Genomic DNA, 18,150 nt, shown 5'->3' with positions numbered 1-18,150 from the left:
GAAATGCAGTACCATACATACTACTCCATACCTACAGACACCATGCACCCTCTTCCTAACAGGTACACGTCATTCGATTAGTGGGACGGACAGATAGAAATGATGAATTCAACGGAGTACTCTAGCCTTGACGATGTATGAAGGAAACGGTCATCTTCTCAAACATGTCTCTTATCTACGGACAGTAGTAGACTGGTCAAAAATAGCATTCAAATGTGATATACACGATATAGTAGGGCGAAAAAGCACCGGCATGTATCAGCATACAAAGCAGCATCCATGATGGCCAGGGGACCTCCAACTCTAGGATTTTGTGGCAGATGCACGCTCACATCCCTTTTCTTTTTCTATCAGACCCTCCAACCTATTCCCGAATCGCAGTATTAAGTGTTTAGTGGGCTAAAACACGTTAGTGTCAATCTCCGGGATACCTTGTTCTCGCACGAGATAAACTTACCATCAGGCTGGGCAAGGATGTACTCAACAGCCTTGTCAACTGTTCAAAGAAATAAGTTGATGAACTTTGATAAGCGATCTGCTAGGCACTGTCCGAGTGTACTTACCACTGTGGATAGCGTCGGCCTCCTTGTCGGGGATCTCAATGCTGAACTCCTGTTGACAGACTCGTTAATATAATGATCTTCCGGAAAATCGCTCGCTAAACCATACCTCCTCAATAGCCATCACAACCTCAACAGTATCCAGACTATCCAGACCGAGGTCGTTCGAGAAGTGGGAAGAACCGTTGATCTGTTCACGTTAGACTTCGTCCATATGACCAATCTTTGCTCCCTTCAAAGTTTAAAGATCGAAGGGGTAGCCGGCTCATAGCATCAGCCGGTATAAACAGTGACCACGAACCTTGCTGGCATCGGAAACCTATAGACCATCAATCGCGTCAGTGATTCTGTACTCGAACACCAATTTTGGTAATGTATTTTGCTGTCCAGTTCGATGGACCACTGAGAGCGAGAGAAAGAAGTTGAATGAACGAACCTTGTCAAAGTTCTTCAAGAGGTTGACTATCCGGCCCTCGACCTCCTCCTTGTTCAGACCGGCGGGGGCGGAGTAGAGGCGGACACCCTGGTAAGCAAAGCGAGGGGCGAATTGAACAGGACGAGCAACAGGAGAGCTACGGATCTGGAAGGCAGCAGGAGTCCTGACAGCACGGGGAACGGAGGCTCTCAACGAGCGGACGACAGCGGAACGGAACATGGTGACTGTGTTAAGGGTGGTTGGAAGAGGCAAATTGCCTGACGAAGTAAGACCCGACTAAGGGATAGATTATGCAAACAAGAGAATATAGAACAAGAAATGGAGGAGACGGGTGCGTCAGGGAGAATTGATAGATACCCAGGGAACTTGATTGACACAAGAGATGGAGGTTTCCATCTTTTGCTTTGCGCTTGCGGCTCAGGAAGCAAAATCCTGCCGGCGGCCAATCAGCGGGCGGCAGAAAGGAATGACCTAAGCACTGCCGTTGCTAACTTGCTCCAAACCAGCAAAAGACCGTCGGAACCTCATATCTTGCTGGCATTGAACCCTCTCCACCCCTCAACCGGGCCATCGCTCTCCTCGTCTGCTCGTCGTCTTCTCTCCTCTCTATTCCGCTTCTCTACAACAGTCGCAATGGCCTCCTCGACATCTGTTGCGAGGCTGGTCGCCTACCGTCGGCCTACGCCCTACCTGTTCGCCTCGTCTCTCCGTCTTTCGCCCTTGGGTTCAACCGCAAACTTCTCCTCGTCGGTGTCAAGAGCTGCTACACCAGTCGGTCCTCCTCAGCCTGGATTCCGTTTACCTGCGCCGAGGAAATGGGATCAGGATCCCGAGTCTTCGCTAGACAAGGCCAGCAAGTACTTCCTTATGGCTGAATTGTTCCGGGGCATGTACGTGGTGCTGGAGCAGTTTTTCAGACCACCGTAGGTTTTCCTGGCCCATTTTCGCATCTTCAAATTTTGTACAGTCTCAGAACCGTTTTTGCACAATTCTGGCTGTACATCATGGTTCGTTTTTGAGCATTTCGGGGAATCATGAGGCTAAGACCAATCTCTAAATTATAGTTACACTATCTTCTACCCCTTCGAGAAGGGTCCCATCTCCCCCCGTTTCCGTGGCGAACATGCTCTGCGCCGCTATCCCACTGGTGAGGAGCGCTGCATCGCTTGCAAGCTCTGTGAGGCCATTTGCCCCGCTCAGGCCATCACCATCGAGGCCGAGGAACGTGAGGACGGAAGCCGTCGGACAACCAGATATGACATTGATATGACCAAGTGCATCTACTGTGGTTACTGCCAGGAGAGTTGCCCCGTTGATGCGATTGTCGAGAGTAAGTTGATCCGACAGGTTGATTAGTGTGACCCCACAGCTGACATGATACGCGCAGCTTCCAATGCGGAATACGCCACTGAGACCCGAGAAGAGTTACTGTACAACAAGGAGAAGCTTCTGGCCAACGGTGACAAGTGGGAGCCAGAGATTGCCGCAGCTGCTAGGGCCGATGCTCCCTATCGGTAGGGCGCTGTCGATTTCTCCTTTTATTCATGAGGACCTTCCCACGCTTGGCTGTTGTACTCTAGCGATCCTTGCCGAGAGATCACAAATCACAAAATTAGAGTGACGGAAAAAAAGAGCTTTTCCTATCCATCAAGATGGCAAAGGTACTGACTCCGTTATGGAAGTCTAGCTTTGCCTCTCCGCCTTGTACATAACGAATCCTCCGCCTGCGTTATCCCGCATATACACCTCAGGCTTAAAGGAGTTTTCGAGTCGCCAAAATCTGGCGTTTCTGCTTTTTTTTTTCTTTGTCGCGATGTCAGGAAATCCTGATTTTTCTTTGTTATTTTTCTACTGTTCTGCTAACGAGTCAATCAAACAATTTACTTTTCATTTGTATCAACATGGTATCTGTCCAGCCTGTGCTGCATGGGGTCTTCTAGTCGTCCTCAACAGCAGTAGTCATCTGAAGGCATTAAATATATATGCTCCACCAGTGTAGGACAATAAATGAAAAGACAAAAAAGCCCTGATATTTGCACGAACAAATCGCTGCCTATGCATACATGCACAACATGAAAAGAGAGCATTTCCCAAAAGACCCCAAACACCAGTTCTCCAGATCCTACACTCAGTTTCCTTCCCTTTTTTGACAGGGTTGACTGTCATAGATACACACAACTGCGGGGCCATCTCCTTTCCTTCATTTCTTTCCACCCACCTTGGCTTTGAAGCTTCCCTCAAACCCAGGTCTGGCCTTCTTCTTGCCTGCGGCAGGTTTCTTGCCCTTGTTGCCCTTCTCCTCGCGTCGTTTGCGGAGGTTCTCCTCGCGCTTCTGCTGACGCGCGTCCTTGCCCTTCTTGACGGCCTCAAGACGCTCCTTCCATTCCCGCTCGGACTTCTTCTTCGCGGACTCCCTGCGCTTCAGCGCCTTCTTGAGGAGCGAGGTGTCATCACGGACGCGTTCCCCGTGCGCCCGCTTCTTGGCATTCAGCCACATGTCCTTCTGTTCGATATCCGCACGCTTCTCCTCGTCCATCCCGGCCAGGCGGGCCTTCTTTGCCTCTGCCGCCTTGAGCGCCGTAGCGGGGTCCTGCGGCCCATGACGCTTTGGCTGTTCCCGTACGTTCATCAGACTGGGGTCGGCCTGCTGGCCGTCGGCAAATACCACCCGGCCGAATGAGTAGTTGACGTTCGAGCCGATTGAGTCTGCGGGGGACCGCGGCGACGCAAGAAGCGAGCCGGAGCCACCGGGGGAGAAGCGCTTGGCCATGGCCTCGTCTTTGGCGCGCTGCTCTTCTTCCTTGGCCTTCTGTCGCAGCAGTCTCTTGTGTGCCTTGCGCTGCTCGGCTTTTTGCCGGCGAGCCTCGATCAGCTCCTGGCGGTTTCGGGCGGGCTTGCCGTCGAAGCCGTCGGCCTGCCGGCGGGCACGCAGCTCGTCCAAGCGCTTCTGTAAGCGCTGTTTTAACTCTTCTGGGGTCGGCTTGAGAGGCTTGGGGTCAGATGATGATTTTTGGGAGGCGTCGTTGGCGTCAGTGGAAGCAGAAGGAGGGGCGATGGAAGATATGGAAGAGCTGCCGGAGTGGTCATTTGAGGCATCAAACCCGGGAGAGTTGGGTGCTGAGGATGGAGAGGATGACTGTTCTGCAGGCTCGGGGTTGAATTCGAGTGAGAGGCCTTCCTCAGGGACAGCACCTTCTTGCTCAATCTCATCATCGCTGTCTTCTACCTTGGAAGGCTGCTTCTCTTCTGCCTTATCGCTCGCAGGCTTCGACTCGGACTTTTCACTTTGTTTCTCTTTCTTGACAGCTTCCTTGGCCTTCTTCTTTTCTTTCTGAGCGGCTTTCTTCTGTGCTTTCTTCTCCTCTCTTAACTTCTTGCGCGCTTCGGCTTCCTCCAATTTGGCCGCCGTATCATCCGATTGCTCTGTAGCGGCCTGCTTCTGCTTTTTCGATTTGACATCGCCTCTCTTTAGGCCTTCCTTGGGAAGTTCAGAGCCCAGCTCTTCTTCCTCGGATGACTCGGACCCATTCTGTTCCTCCTCGTTTCGCTTACGCTTCCGTGCATTGTCGTCCATTACGTCCTTGACCGTTTTGGCAGAATCGGGGTCCAGTTTCGCGCGTTTGGCTTCGCGGGCTTGCTCCTTGGTCTGCTTCTTTCGCTTCCATTGGTCCTATAGAAGGAATTATGGTCAACCAACGGACTGGGAGTATTCAAGCCAAAACGGAGAGAGAAAGAAGCAAGATTTTTTTTTCTCTGGGTGGAGAGTATGGGATTAATCATGATGATCACGTACGCTGCCATCTTCACCATAATAGTACTTCGCAGGAATCAAAGACAGAAGGCCGTTGAAGGCCTGAGCATGGCTTCGCAACCGTTCCTGATAAAAAAGGTTGTCAGTTTCCCAAGCGTCGTGAGCGCGGGGCTTACGAAGCGTCAGGAACCACATACCTCGATATCATCCATCCTGACTTCGATAACCAGACCGCAGACTATCCAATTATAGAAACGAGCGATCTCGTTGCAATATCCGGACGTTGGTTTGTCTTGCTGGTTGTCCAGAATCGGTCGGTCAAACTCGTTAGCGAAAGCTGCGATACCTCGAAAAATTTAGGTGGGTGTTGAAATCTTGGCATTCAGTTTTCTCCGCTCGGCTGGACTGATTGGAATGATTGGTTCACCGCCCGCACAGTAGATTCACTATCCACATTGAGAAGAATGAGGATTATCCATAACTTAAGGACAGTGTTGACATGGGACTTTTAAAGTGGTGGACACTATGTATATGAAAAGACCAGAAGCTATTGTTCTGAGTGATGGGAGATGCTATCTAGTGTTAGTGTGGTTAGTCTATAGCTGCTCCTTTATCGCTCTACGGTTGAATGGAATGATTTGTCTTAGTTAAACTGAATGAGTGACAGGAAAGTGAACATATAAAGGTATGAGGCAAAGAACAGTTTCTCAGAAGGGTGCTTGCGATAGTTGGTGTCATCTATGCCCTGGGCATAAGCCTCTTGCCCATCTAACCACATGTTACCAAGAGGATAACATATGAATATAGAAATGCCAATTACTCCTTCGCTATACCTATATTTATTGAGCCTTGAACAAAAACGCCAATAAAAGGTCTACCGAGACGAAACCTGCCACCGTCTTGCTGCTCTAACCAAGCGGATCCCACGCTTGTCAACCTTGCACCTTAAGTAATGACCGAGTATCAAGACCAGGGCATCCTTCGCTCCTGACATCCGTGATATTGTCATAAGGAAAAGGAACAGTCCAGATCAAATCGAAGCTGGTCGGGCTTAGCAAGGATTCAGGCACGGAGTAGTCCGGCACGACTCACCGATCCTCTGGATATTCCGGGACATGATCAGAGCCCAGTTCCTCCACGATTTCTTTCATTTTCCCGTGTCGCCAGGAAATCAGGATATTTCCCGGTCCCTGAAAGTGCCTCACGAGTTTTGCTACGCATTTGACTTGATTCCGCTTGCACGAGAGATCAACTGCAAGACCTAAGTCGATAGCGAGCGGGAGGACGGTCTCGAATGAGCGTCTGTGTTGACCATCTAAGGCAGAGTAAGTGGTTAGATCAACATTATCTGGCTAAGCCGTAAGGTAACGCCAGTAGAGACTATGGCATACATCTGTTTGGCCTCGGGGCGACGATATAGCCGATGTCATATGTTGAGTTGACACCGAACACGTCTCGGAGGCACTGGGCTCGCCTGAAGCCCTCGGCATTCAAGCCAGAGTCCTCGGGGTCGCCGGATTTCTCGCCATGACGAATGATATAGACTGTTGGTTGGTCTGCCGCTGTTGAGGTGACCAGGAGGGATGCGAGTAGCAAGACGAGGAAACAAACAAACATGATACATTCTGCCCAATATCCTCTCCGGGAAAAGGTTCATTATCTATGAAGATGCGCTGATTAGATGGACATAAAAGTGTAACCAACTTCTTATGGGTGCTCCATCATAATCCCCCCTGAGAGCATGCTTGACCGTATGCAAGATGCGTGTCACTTCACTAGTGAAAGCAAGATCAAGTGGTGGGTTGCGTAACATTGCAAAGTCGCTCAAGTAGATCAAAATCAAGCTGCAGACGCATGAACTGTCCACTGCAATGTCTCATGCTAATGTTCTTCGGCTCATCACAAAGGGGCCTTTTTTTCGATTGGACCGAGCACCTTCTGTGAGAGGTAGACCAGGTGCCTTTTTCAGCCAAAGAAGTTTGTGTGACTCGATCTTTGTGTGACTCGGCCATTATGTGATTGTCCTCGGGTAAGAAGTAATGATCATGAAGTAGTCCAGCGTCTTTTCCCGCAAAGACAGGTTGCTTGCTGACACATGTTTACTTTTTCCGAGAGTGATCATCTGCATCTGATAGGCGTTGAGCATGACTTTTGCGACATTTTCATCCCGATATCACACGCTGCATGAACTGCGGAGCGAGCTGATTGTAGATCAGTGGAAGAAGAGTCTCTTGGTTAAGTAGACAGTGAGACTTTTACTGTTGAATGGTGGTCAGGCACAAGCTACGGGGTTAGTCGTGCCTTATCAAGAGGGACCAAGGACGTATACAACAGACTTGGTCCCAAGTAGAATGTCTTTCCTCGAGTCAGCTTGAACTTGGATACGGGCAACAGCAGTATCTAAGCATGTAGACATTAAGTACCGAGTAGATGGTTGCTTAGGTCCTGCAGCTGCGCTTTGGAATTCCCCTTGTAGCCTTCCCAGAGAATGAAACGTGACGAAGGTAAGAGCTTAGCCCATTGTCCGACGAGCCAGTCTCTATGTTCAATCCAAAACTTCTCTCGTTTTGATTCGCGCTTTTATTCTCTATATCCGCGGCGCCGAAGGACTTAGCTCTATGCCATAGGTAGGTGGTCAATGGAGGTGCGAATAATATGGCTGCCTGTTGAGTGGAATTAACGTGAGGTAAGGCAGTTGTATGATTGGAGGTGCTGCCACAGTAAGGTAAGGTATCCAAGATATCTTACAGAAGTCGGCAGTCTCGGATATGTTACGATGAATACGTTGAAAAGATTGCAGTCCCTAAATATAGCTTTGCAAGAACAATATTATGAATTCAGAAATGACAGGCACATGATAATGGTTGTTTGTCTAACTGAATGGATAATTTTAGGAAGATGCATTACGCTGTTGCCATTGCACAGCCACTCGACCCAGCCACATGTGGCTCTATCTACTGTATTCTTATGGTAATCCGATAGGTAACAAACAGCGGTTCAGCTTGCCGAGATTTAGGCAACTAGAAATTGAGAGTTTTGTTTATTTCGAAATTTCAAGTCTCTTGGTCGATATTTAGAGCCAAGAATGCAGTCGCTAATAATATTTGGAGCCATCTACGATCGAAATTCAGGATCTGATCAAAATTTACCTAAATGAGTAAAACCCAGGAGATCTGGCGGGGCATGTTCTGCGTAATAGAACGTGCAACTTTCCGTATTGTCGTCGAACTCAGCCCTGGGCTTCTGGAAGGCCACAGCCACCCCCGCTACTTTCGCCGACCATAACGCGGTGTGGCGGAGGTATTTATTTGGAAATATGGATCATGAAGTCGAAATGTATGGCCATGAAATGAATAAGCCACAATATGAAGTATGCGCATACCAATGAGAGTCATCGGAAGCGCTCCATCGATGACGGGACAGTGATAGCATCCGACAGAATACTGTATTGACCCATATGGATCTAGCGGTGGTCTCATTGCCCTGGGCGCGACTAATGAAAGTGGGGTTCCATCCCGTCAGCAATCGACTCAGCCCTACATGTACCAAGGTGTTAGTTGCTAGGTAGCAGATATAAAAGACAGGAGGGGCGCCCTTGAACTTTACCTCTGCTTCATCATTCTTCTTCATCATTCTTCAGTCAATCACACATCGTCTCCTCTTGAAAGTTCCATCTTATCCACCTTTTATTACTCCAAAAAGCTGATCAACACAATCATGTCCGGTCCATACGATCAATACTCCCAGCAGCAAGGCTACGGCCAGGGCCAAGGCCAATACCAGCAGGGAGGATACTCCCAAGGCGGCTACGGACAGCAGTCTTACCCTAACCAGCAATACGGCCAGGAATATGGCCAACAGCATGGTCAGCAACATGGTCAGCAACAAGGTCAATACGGAGGCTCTGGTGACTACTACAACCAGCAGCGCCATCACAACCAGGATCAGTACGGCCAGCACCAGCAGAGCCAATACGGTCAACATGACCAGTACGGTCAACAACACCAGGGCCAGGGGTCATACGGGCAGTCTGGGTATGTCACCTGCCCCACCACTCTCTTTGCACGTACATAAACTTCCGGCAACACCAGCTGACCTTTCTCTCTCTAGCCACAATGACCAGAACGCTCCCGGTGGAGCCCAAGAGGGCGAACGAGGACTCGGCGGTGCTCTCGCGGGCGGTCTCGCGGGCGGCTTCGCAGGCCACAAAGCTGACCACGGTATTCTGGGTACCATCGGAGGCGCCATCATGGGATCCGTCCTGGAAGACGCGGTCAAGAAGCACAAGCCCAAGAAGGAGGGTTCCCCCGGATACGGCAGCCACGGCAGCCACGGTGGCTCCCAGTACGGCAGTCAACATGGCGGTCCTGGTTCGTCAAGCGGCGGCAGTCTGATGGATAACTTGGGCGGTTTCTTCAAGAAATAGATTTCTTGGATCGACCTCGGCTGAGACGGTACTGAGTACCGCAAGCTTAGAGTCAATTGTTGTCAATTGTTGCGAGTTTCCCTTTTTTCCTATTTGATGACTTTGACCTGCACGAGGATGAGTTGCTGCTGCTTCGCTTGTTTTTTCTTGATACCGATGTTGCACATGAGGCACTTTGCTTGACGGCCAATGACTAGATTTAATTTGTTTCGATCTGCACATCGAAGATGAAGACTGATTTGTAGACCGTATGTTCTGCCGAAGTAACGTGAGCGATGCTGATCGATTTGGTCAATGCATCCCAAAGAACCTTGCTAACATGGTGGCTTCTGGTTTCGTCAATCATCAAGCGGCCTAGATGTTCGTCTACCGAATGAGCTTGACCTCAGCTGGTAACAGTCCACTCAGATCTGAGTATCTTCTGCAGTCTATGTAGGTGACTTGAATGTCATAGTAGTACTGGCCGCGTCGACATGACTCTCGAGCCGCCTGACCATAGCTTCATCGCGAGACAATCGGCCGGCTTGTTAGGCCTTGATAGCCGGCCGAGGATTGCTTCAGGACCCTGCCTCGGCCGGGGGACATATATCGCCTGCATATAGTTGTTTCACAGATGGTGTGTCAGTTGCCATTGATCACATTTCACTTTCTGGTGCTGAGGCACTTCACAGATGCGCAACAGGTGGTTGTGGTGTTGAAGAGACTGAAGTGCTGGCCTGTGAGTCAGGTTGTAAGTCTTTGTATACTTGTGTATCCTTTGATGGCGAGCCCTTGAAAGATCTCCGGCTGTGAATTGGAACCTTTATCCGCAGTCCAAGAGCTTCTGAGAATTCGCTTTGAGGCTTTGAATACTCCGAAGCAGATGGCAGGCAATACAAGCATGTTCACAGTTTCCCAAAATTAGATAGGCAGAGAAATAAGTGTCCTTATCGCTTGTTTTGAGTAAAATTCAAGATAAGGCCACCATCATAGCAACACTTCACTTCTCGTCCTGATTTGCAGCACCCGACGGCTCAGTTCGTTTGAAAACGAAGAAAAGAGTCCCCGAAGACATTCTTGTCTATAGTAATGTCTGCTGGGACAATTCACCGTCAGCCATGCAATAGACATGACAGACTGATTGTGTGAGCCTTTATATACTGTCTTTCAGACTCCCTTCCAACTAAAGTACCCAGTATAGCTGTGATTCAGCGGGTGTGAACGGTGAAGGGTGGAAACACCCTAAAATGGACTAGCACATTATGTGTGCCTCAGGCCTGAACATCCGCCAAGCCCGACATCAAAAGTTCGATCAGCCGGAATCTGAGCATTTCGCATACGGAGCAGCTCAACCTTCTAATTCAGCATATTCCAAGATGATTGTTCGGCATTTATGCGTGCGGCAGAGTATGTGTTCAATTGATAATTCTTCGATGTAACATCATTTGAAATCTGTTGTTAATCAGTCTTCTGCAGGCCGCCAACTTGCTTTGAATCGACAGACTCGCATCCTGAGCCGATTCTCCTCGACAGGAACTCCTGTCGAAACCGCAGTACAATCCCCCGCAAAAGAAGTAACGCAGCAGCCGGGTTCATCTGCCAGCGCCGCTAAAGAGACAGGCTCAGTAGCGCTGTCAGCCAAGGAGGCGTGGCGCAAGCGCGAACTGCAAAGTGAGAGATAACGAACAACCTTCCTCACCTCCTGCTGGAGTTCTGACTTTATACCCTTGCAGGACACAACTTTCACGCCCTCGGTAGTGATGTAGCGGTCGCGTACCAGCCAGAAGACCTGATCCGGAATCCTCCTCGACCCTCCGATATCACCCTCGAATTGCTCCTCGCATCTCAAACACACCTCGGCCATTCCACTTCTCGCTGGAACCCGCAGAACTCGCGCTATATCTTTGGTATTCGAGAAGATGTTCATATTATTTCGCTCGATATAACTGCAGCGCACTTGCGGCGTGCAGCCAAGGTTGTGGAAGAGGTTGCTGCCCGAGGTGGATTGATTCTTTTCGTCGGCACACGAAAGGGTCAAAAACGGGCAGTTGTCCGGGCTGCGGAGCTGGCCAAAGGCTACCACATTTTTGAGCGTTGGATTCCTGGCAGCTTGACCAATGGACAACAGATCTTAGGCCATTGCGATACCAAGGTGGTAAATGCGTTTGACGAAGAATTGCCGGAATTCAAGAATCTTCAGACGGATCAGCCGGCCATCAAGCCGGACCTTGTGGTGTGCTTTAATCCCATTGAGAATGTTGTTTTGCTGCACGAGTGCGGCTTGAACAATGTTCCAACCATCGGCATCATCGATACGGATGCCGACCCAACTCAAGTGACTTACCCCATTCCTGCGAATGACGACAGTTTGCGTTCCGTAGCTGTCATTGCTGGTGTCCTGGGAAGAGCCGGAGAGGCAGGCCAAAAACGGAGACTGGAGGAGGCGAAGAAGGGCAAGATCACACACAGACTCCCTACACTGAAGGAGCTCGGCATCAAGCTTCCAGAGAATATGGCTGAGGCCGCCGAAAACCAGCAATGATGTGTGTTGGCTCTTAGCGAGGTTTTATTATTTCATACCCAAAGTTCAGCATTTCGATCAACTGAGGGACTGTATTGTATAGAGCTATGTAAAGTTTTCTCGCTTCCTGGTGCCATCATCTGTATTAACAGCTTCAATTCAAGTCAACTTTTCGGGGATCTTCCTTTATATCCTCTCAAGAAAGCGGCCATATTAATATGGATCCATATCTTTTTCGCTATGGAGTGTCAGCCGAATGTTTGACCGCGAAGTTTGAAGCAACATTTCAAGAAAGGTCAATCTGAATTCTCATAAAACTCTTCTATCTTTCTATTCTGCAACGCCAAGCCCTCTCTTTCTTTTCATTTGTGCATAGCCTTATTACCAACTAGAGGGAATCGGCTATTCAAATACAGTGTGACTCATCACGCTGTAGCATCTAATTCTTCAGAGTAAAAACAACGCGGCCTTGGGAGTCTCTCCCCTTGTATTCAACAGGCCTGCCATCATCCGACACAACGCGTCTCTCATCGCCGTTGTGCAGGATGATATCCAGATCCTTCCAAGCGGGAACAAAGCCGCTCTCTTCATCGCGTTTGAACCCAACAGTCACCTTCTCCTCCGTCGAGCTGTAGCTGATGATGTATGTTGACATCTTAGGCTGCAGGGAAATTCCGTCATCCTCAAACCAGCTAGAGGTGAAGACACGACCATGAGAGCTGCCCTTGGGAGGGAATATCTCAACGCCTCTGTAGTCGTCAAGTTCCTCTACCGCCAATGAAGCCTCAGTCTCATCCCCAGGCACTCTGGTTTGAACGGGCTTTCCAACAGGAACGGCACCACCGATACGCGCAACAAGCGGGATGCTTTCTCTCCATTGAGAGGGTATTTCGACCCACTGGCCGGAGGCGTAGTAGGTGTAGGGCGAGTTCATATTGACATACCCAAAGTCGAACTCATCGTTCGCCTTACGGGGAAGGTACATCTTCGCAACGGTTACACCGGGCTCGTACACGCCTCCGACGAGGATAGTGTCACCGAACCAGAACTGTTCTTCCCCGGACTTGAGGGCCTTGGTCCAGACTTCAGGATCGGACTCGTATCCCCATCCAATCCAGCGCTGAGGCGGAGAAGCGGTCAGGTGGCTCTCCAGACCAAGGGAGTATATGTAGGGGAGGATCTCATAACGGCGCTTGATGGTGTCGCGGACCAGCGGAGTGATCTCGGGGTACATCCAGGGCTCAATGACATCTCCCACGGAGGTGTTTCCGGGCGACGTTTTGAAGCAGTTGATGGCGAACCGGGGCGAATGGATACCTAGTTGGACCCATCGGAGGAGAAGTTCGGGAGAGGGTTGGGGTCCTGATTGAGGAAACAATCAGATTCTTCGTCTTTCATCAGTGCTTTCAAGGGAGGAGGCATACCTTCGAAACCACCAATATCATGGCCGCAGCACTATCAGAAGTCAGCATGCAATGTTCGCCCAGCTCAATCTGTTATGGCGAAGTCTTACCTGCAACAGTGAAATACCGGCGTTCAATGACAAGGCGTTTGCGCCTTTCATGCTCTCCCAACTGGTCACATTGTCTCCACTCCATGAGCTGGCTGCGTACCGAAGAGTGCCAGCAGTGGCGCTTCTTGTGAGAACAAATGGTCTGTATTTGGGCTCCATGTCGACTAAAGCATCATGAGAGGCTTTGCCCATGAGTTCAGTATGCATTGCGCGGCCCCAGAGCCCGACGGTTTTGTCGCTCTGTTTCTTTGCCTCTTCAGCGACTTCTGATCCATCCAGAGCCAGTTGCCATTCATCATCGGGAAGCGTATATTCGTTGTTGTCGTTCCACATACCATCGATTCCGGCTCGCTTCAGGCTCTGGACACCTTCATACCACCATCGGAAAGCGAAGGAGGAGGTAAAATCAATGTGGCACCCATCACCACCGGTCGCGCCCCCTGCGCTCCATAGCCTCATTGTGCCCGGTTCCTGAGTATCGGGCTTCTTGAACAGTGCCCCGGCACTGACAAGCTTCTGGTAATCTGGATGCGACGCGAGCACAAAAGGCTTGATGTTGGTAATGAGTCTGATTCCTCGAGCGTGGTACTTCTTAATCCACTCTTCGGGGTTGGGGAACCGATACTTGTTCCAGGTGAAGACATTGCGGACCTTGGGTTCTGTCTCTGCAATTGAGTAGCCCGAGCTCATTTGGTGGGCTGAGCATGGAATTCCGTGCTCCTTGAGCTTGTCTGCGAACTCCATGAGTCCTTGGTGCGCAGGTGGGTCATCAAGCATAGTGTACTTGTAACCTCCAGAGATGTAGCCATAAGCCCAGCGAGGTACAAGGAGCGGGAAGCCAAGGAGCTCTGCATATGACCTCACGGTATCCTTGAGTGTCTTTCCTACGATCAGATACTGCTCGAGGCCTCCATAGTCTTGACGGTACACCTTGAAGTGACCCCAGAGCCCATCGATTTCGGAACCGACTGACCACGTCCCTCTGGCATGCGTTGTTGAGAAGATAGCCACGCAACCAGCGGGAGTCACTTTGATCAGCAATGGGATGTGCTTATACAACGGATCTGTGTTGTAAACATCGTACCCGAAACTATCTGTCGCGGAAAGCTGGAAGTGACGCCCGGTGAGATCCATGGGCGCCCTCTTCTCTCCCAGCCCAACATGAAGCGCATTTCGGTCGTGCTCAGAATAGTGCGCGATGCCAGTTGCATCGGCCACGTACGAGCGCAATGACAGATCCCGGTGGAGGGGCTCCTCTTCGCCGGTCCACGACAACGAGACTACTGGAGTAGCGCTCCAGTCCACAGTGGCCGTCACGTCGCCGACCTCAATTGTCTTGGATGAACCGCCACCGGTGGCAGATACATGAATGCCATTGAGGTCTGTCTTTGGCTTCGAAATGCTCGGATAGGGAGGAAGAGGATGCTGAATGCCATTGAGGTCTGTCTTTGGCTTCGAAATGCTCGGATAGGGAGGAAGAGGATGGTCTTGCGAGGAAAATGTCACACGGAAAAGGTTTTGACGAATTGGTTCGAATGAGAAATCAAAGGAACGATCTTTCGAGTCTCCTGAGCGCAGATACACTGAGGGGTCTGCCGCGGTATTTCCTGACGGCTGTTCTTGGTAGCCTTTGGGGCAGAGTTCCTTTTGAGGCATGATTGCTTATAGTTCGTTCGGTACGCCGCGAGGTCAATTGATTCGAAAGAAGCAAGTCAGGACAACTCTCGCGGAGACTTTACAGGAGAAAATGCCTACAATAGTACGACATCATATCTATTTCAATGCTTCCCCTCATTATCCCCTCATTCGAAAAAGGGTAAGGTGGGTAAGCCTACGAGTGGTGTCACCGAGGAGTATATGATCGGGCTTCGGCCTACATCTCCGTTGACATTCTTCATCCCCGCCGAACTTCGTCGGTCCATCGCCGTCTTCTCCGCGACTTGTCTGACCTGGTGACTTCTTCAGGTTTGATCTGGCCATCGGGCTTTCCTACCGAAATCCGAACCTAATATATCCCCAGACTGACACGAACCTTCGCCCCGCTTCGTAGACATCCGGTCCCGTTCGATTGATTGGACGAGGCGTCGGAGGTTGCCCGTGGCTAAGAGTCATGCCATGCAATCTGCGGTTTTAGCTTCATATTTCCCATATGCTACCAAGGCTAGGTGGCCTTGGTCTCGCAATTGACTTTGCAGACCCAGCTAATAATGATTTTTCCGCTGCCAATCGCCATCGGGTTTTGGGTCGCGTCGTCCGGGGTTGACCTCCCCACGGGGTTCCCCATACCTCACGCTCTAACACACACTGGTCCTGGGTGGATAAAAAGGTCTCCTTGATCGACATGACAAGTCGTCAGGGAATCGAGTTTGTATGCTCGCATATCCTACAGTGACCTCGGCGACACATACTATCAGAGTCACGCCCTCTCTTTTCTCCTTCTCAGCTTGTCTTTTGGCCCTTTAGGCACTTGAAGAATACTTCACCTATCTGGAAGAACTTTCAAGCAGGTCTAGGGAAGCACAAGGGAGCCATGTCCCTCGCAGCACAGCCGGCACAGGGTAAGGGTAGAGATGAGGAACTGATCGAGACAGTTCATCCTGCCCCTTATGAAGGTCATACGCAACATAGCGAGACAAAGAAAGATGACGCCCTTCAGCTCATTGAGCAAGTGGGCCACTCGACAGTCCTTACCGCAGAGAATAACGCTCGAGTTCTGCGACAGATCGACTTGAGGCTATTGCCTATACTCTTGGGCATCTATTTCCTGCAACAGCTCGACAAATCGACCCTCTCGTATGCATCGGTTTTCGGTTTGATCGAGAAAGCCCATCTCCATGGCAAGCAATACTCTTGGTTAGGCTCGGTCGTCTATGTCGCACAGCTCGTTGCTCAGCCCGCGGTCGCCTATATATTGGTGAAGGTTCCCCTTGGGAAATTCTTAGCCTGCACCACTCTTCTGTGGGGTGTCTCGTTGACATGCATGACGGCGGCGAACACCTTCCCAGGCTTGCTGGTCTGTCGGATGTTCCTTGGTCTATTTGAGGCTGGAATTGGTGAGTGTTGCCGTATAGTTGTCAGCATCCATCACTGATTACTGACTGTGAGAGCAAAGCCCCGGCTTTTATCGCCGTTACGCAGATGTGGTATCGTCGGCTTGAGCAGCCTGTTCGACTGGGCTCATGGTACGCCATGAATGGAGTGGTGTTTATGGTAAGTTTAGCATTTGAAAAGGTTCAGTCATTCTTCCAGAGCTGTGCTAACAAACATCTTACCAAATAGTTCGGCAGTCTAATAACCTGGGGCCTTGGACATATCGCCTCATCGACCTTTGAACCCTACCAGGTGAGTGATACTGCGTCTTTTCAGCGTTCACCAACGTATGACTGACTATCAAATAGATTATCTTCTTATTTTTCGGTCTCATTACCGTCGTGTTTTCCGTGGTGGTTCTGTGAGTAGATGCTGATCAATCATTTCTAATACTGGAAGTTGCTAACGCGCCTTGTTCAGGCTCTATATGCCGGACTCGCCCTTACGTGCTAAATTTCTCAATGAGGAAGACAAACTGGTCGCTATTGAAAGGTATTCTACCAGAAGGTTTCGGGGCAAGCATTATGGCACATTGGTCCTAACGATGATTTAGACTTCGTATGAACCAGCAAGGTATCGAGACTCACCACTGGAACTGGGATCATGTGAAAGAGGCCTGCTTGGACCTGAAGTCATGGCTTTGGTTTGCTTTGATGTTTTCGATCTCGTAAGAGGACCAGGAACTCGCTGTACCAACAATGTCGCTCACACAGAAGCAGGATCCCTAGCGGCGGCATCTCCACCTTCGGACCCCTTATTATCAAGGCCTTTGGATTCGATCAGTTCAAGACCATTCTTTTCAACATTCCGTTCGGTGCAGTACAGCTTGTGGCCACTATGGGTGGAGCGTGGCTGGCAACCTTCATCAAGATGAAGGGGCCTGTGGTCATTCTCTTGTGTCTACCGCCAATTGCTGGCTGCGTAATGCTACTGCAAATTGCGCACACTGCACAACATCGCGGTGCTTTACTTGCTGGATATTACATTGTAGGCCATGGATACCCTTTTTGAGGAGTGTTGCTAACAACAGCCAGCTTTCCGTCTACCCGGGCATCAGTATGTTTTCCTAAGAGGTATGCTTTTTACTGTAGCTGACCGACATTTAGCACCTATGGTCTATTCCTGGTCTGCTGCGAACACCGCCGGCGAAACGAAGAAGAAAGTGACGACTGGCCTGTTGATTGTCGGACAATGCGTTGGCAACGTACGTGCGCCTACAGCAGAATGACGATAGAGAGTCCCATGCTAATGTTTTCCAGATCATTGGTCCCACTCTCTACACAACCGCCGAAGCGCCGCTTTACAGACGTGGTCTGCTCTCAAAGTAAGCAATGAGACACACCGACTGGTTCCAGCACACTAACGAAAAACAGCCTCGCCATGTTCTGCGTTCTGGTTCTTCTCTGCATGTAAGTTGTTACCTTTCCCTTTGTGGCGCTCAAGCTCTAACCCTCACGTTTAGTATAAACCTGGTGTATCTCTCGTTTCTCAACAAGAAGCACTCCCAGAAGCGAGTTTCAATGGGCAAGAGTGCGACTATCATCGATCATTCGATGTACTCTGTTGGTGCTGGTCCAGTAGACAAGGAGGGTGTGCCTATCCAGCAGACTGCCATGGAAGACAATGCGTTCAAGGACCTTACGGACTGGCAAAATGAGGACTTTGTCTATGTATTCTGATTTATTGTCCATGTCTTTGCTCGTTGGATCTCTGCTACTTGTATTATTGATTTAGTTGGATGGATATGATAACTTGCTAGGCTTATGATAAGTGTCTAATTTGACCACGAAGGAGCTCATTCAGACTTAAATTTGTCTTATATTTCTTAAATTCGAAGCATATGTCGACTGCGATTCTTGCCCAGCCCGTATAAA

At 50.0% G+C, this 18,150-nt stretch overlaps 8 protein-coding genes across 8 annotated transcripts; 4 read left to right on the top strand and 4 right to left on the bottom strand.

The window, feature by feature from the left end:
• Positions 1-391: 391 nt before the first annotated feature.
• Positions 392-1,215, bottom strand: acpA (acyl carrier protein; the record flags this gene model as incomplete). Its single annotated transcript, XM_043269791.1, has 6 exons — positions 392-399; positions 458-496; positions 564-612; positions 670-750; positions 862-879; positions 997-1,215. The coding sequence occupies 6 exons, from the start codon at positions 1,213-1,215 to the stop codon at positions 392-394; spliced, it is 414 nt and encodes a 137-aa protein (XP_043125726.1).
• A 414-nt stretch (positions 1,216-1,629) lies between these two features.
• On the top strand, positions 1,630-2,514 carry Aspvir_006595 (NuoI/complex I 23 kDa subunit family protein; the record flags this gene model as incomplete). Its single annotated transcript, XM_043269790.1, has 3 exons — positions 1,630-1,919; positions 2,061-2,326; positions 2,384-2,514. 3 exons carry the CDS (start codon positions 1,630-1,632, stop codon positions 2,512-2,514), a joined length of 687 nt encoding a protein of 228 aa, XP_043125725.1.
• A 682-nt stretch (positions 2,515-3,196) lies between these two features.
• Positions 3,197-4,959, bottom strand: Aspvir_006594 (putative 60S ribosome biogenesis protein Rrp14; the record flags this gene model as incomplete). Its single annotated transcript, XM_043269789.1, has 3 exons — positions 3,197-4,666; positions 4,790-4,873; positions 4,945-4,959. 3 exons carry the CDS (start codon positions 4,957-4,959, stop codon positions 3,197-3,199), a joined length of 1,569 nt encoding a protein of 522 aa, XP_043125724.1.
• Positions 4,960-5,835: 876 nt separating this feature from the next.
• Aspvir_006593 (putative phosphoglycerate mutase family protein) lies at positions 5,836-6,364 on the bottom strand (the record flags this gene model as incomplete). The annotated part of the gene is made up of 2 exons (XM_043269788.1): positions 5,836-6,062; positions 6,139-6,364. 2 exons carry the CDS (start codon positions 6,362-6,364, stop codon positions 5,836-5,838), a joined length of 453 nt encoding a protein of 150 aa, XP_043125723.1.
• Positions 6,365-8,464: 2,100 nt separating this feature from the next.
• Positions 8,465-9,173, top strand: hel10 (putative high expression lethality protein Hel10; the record flags this gene model as incomplete). Its single annotated transcript, XM_043269787.1, has 2 exons — positions 8,465-8,781; positions 8,858-9,173. 2 exons carry the CDS (start codon positions 8,465-8,467, stop codon positions 9,171-9,173), a joined length of 633 nt encoding a protein of 210 aa, XP_043125722.1.
• A 1,355-nt stretch (positions 9,174-10,528) lies between these two features.
• On the top strand, positions 10,529-11,694 carry Aspvir_006591 (mitochondrial 37S ribosomal protein uS2m; the record flags this gene model as incomplete). Its single annotated transcript, XM_043269786.1, has 3 exons — positions 10,529-10,559; positions 10,629-10,823; positions 10,886-11,694. 3 exons carry the CDS (start codon positions 10,529-10,531, stop codon positions 11,692-11,694), a joined length of 1,035 nt encoding a protein of 344 aa, XP_043125721.1.
• A 418-nt stretch (positions 11,695-12,112) lies between these two features.
• Positions 12,113-14,842, bottom strand: Aspvir_006590 (putative alpha-glucosidase; the record flags this gene model as incomplete). The annotated part of the gene is made up of 3 exons (XM_043269785.1): positions 12,113-13,035; positions 13,098-13,128; positions 13,187-14,842. 3 exons carry the CDS (start codon positions 14,840-14,842, stop codon positions 12,113-12,115), a joined length of 2,610 nt encoding a protein of 869 aa, XP_043125720.1.
• An 874-nt stretch (positions 14,843-15,716) lies between these two features.
• On the top strand, positions 15,717-17,955 carry Aspvir_006589 (putative MFS transporter; the record flags this gene model as incomplete). Its single annotated transcript, XM_043269784.1, has 12 exons — positions 15,717-16,239; positions 16,299-16,396; positions 16,466-16,528; positions 16,585-16,637; positions 16,697-16,768; positions 16,830-16,943; positions 16,996-17,263; positions 17,311-17,332; positions 17,383-17,480; positions 17,536-17,600; positions 17,650-17,685; positions 17,739-17,955. 12 exons carry the CDS (start codon positions 15,717-15,719, stop codon positions 17,953-17,955), a joined length of 1,629 nt encoding a protein of 542 aa, XP_043125719.1.
• Positions 17,956-18,150: the final 195 nt, after the last annotated feature.

Source organism: Aspergillus viridinutans (genome assembly GCF_018404265.1).
Source record: "Aspergillus viridinutans IFM 47045 DNA, scaffold_4, whole genome shotgun sequence".
In the NCBI taxonomy this organism is placed as follows: Eukaryota; Fungi; Ascomycota; class Eurotiomycetes; order Eurotiales; family Aspergillaceae; genus Aspergillus; species Aspergillus viridinutans.
Note: the sequence above shows the minus strand (reverse complement) of the source record. Positions and strands in the feature narration are given on the sequence as shown.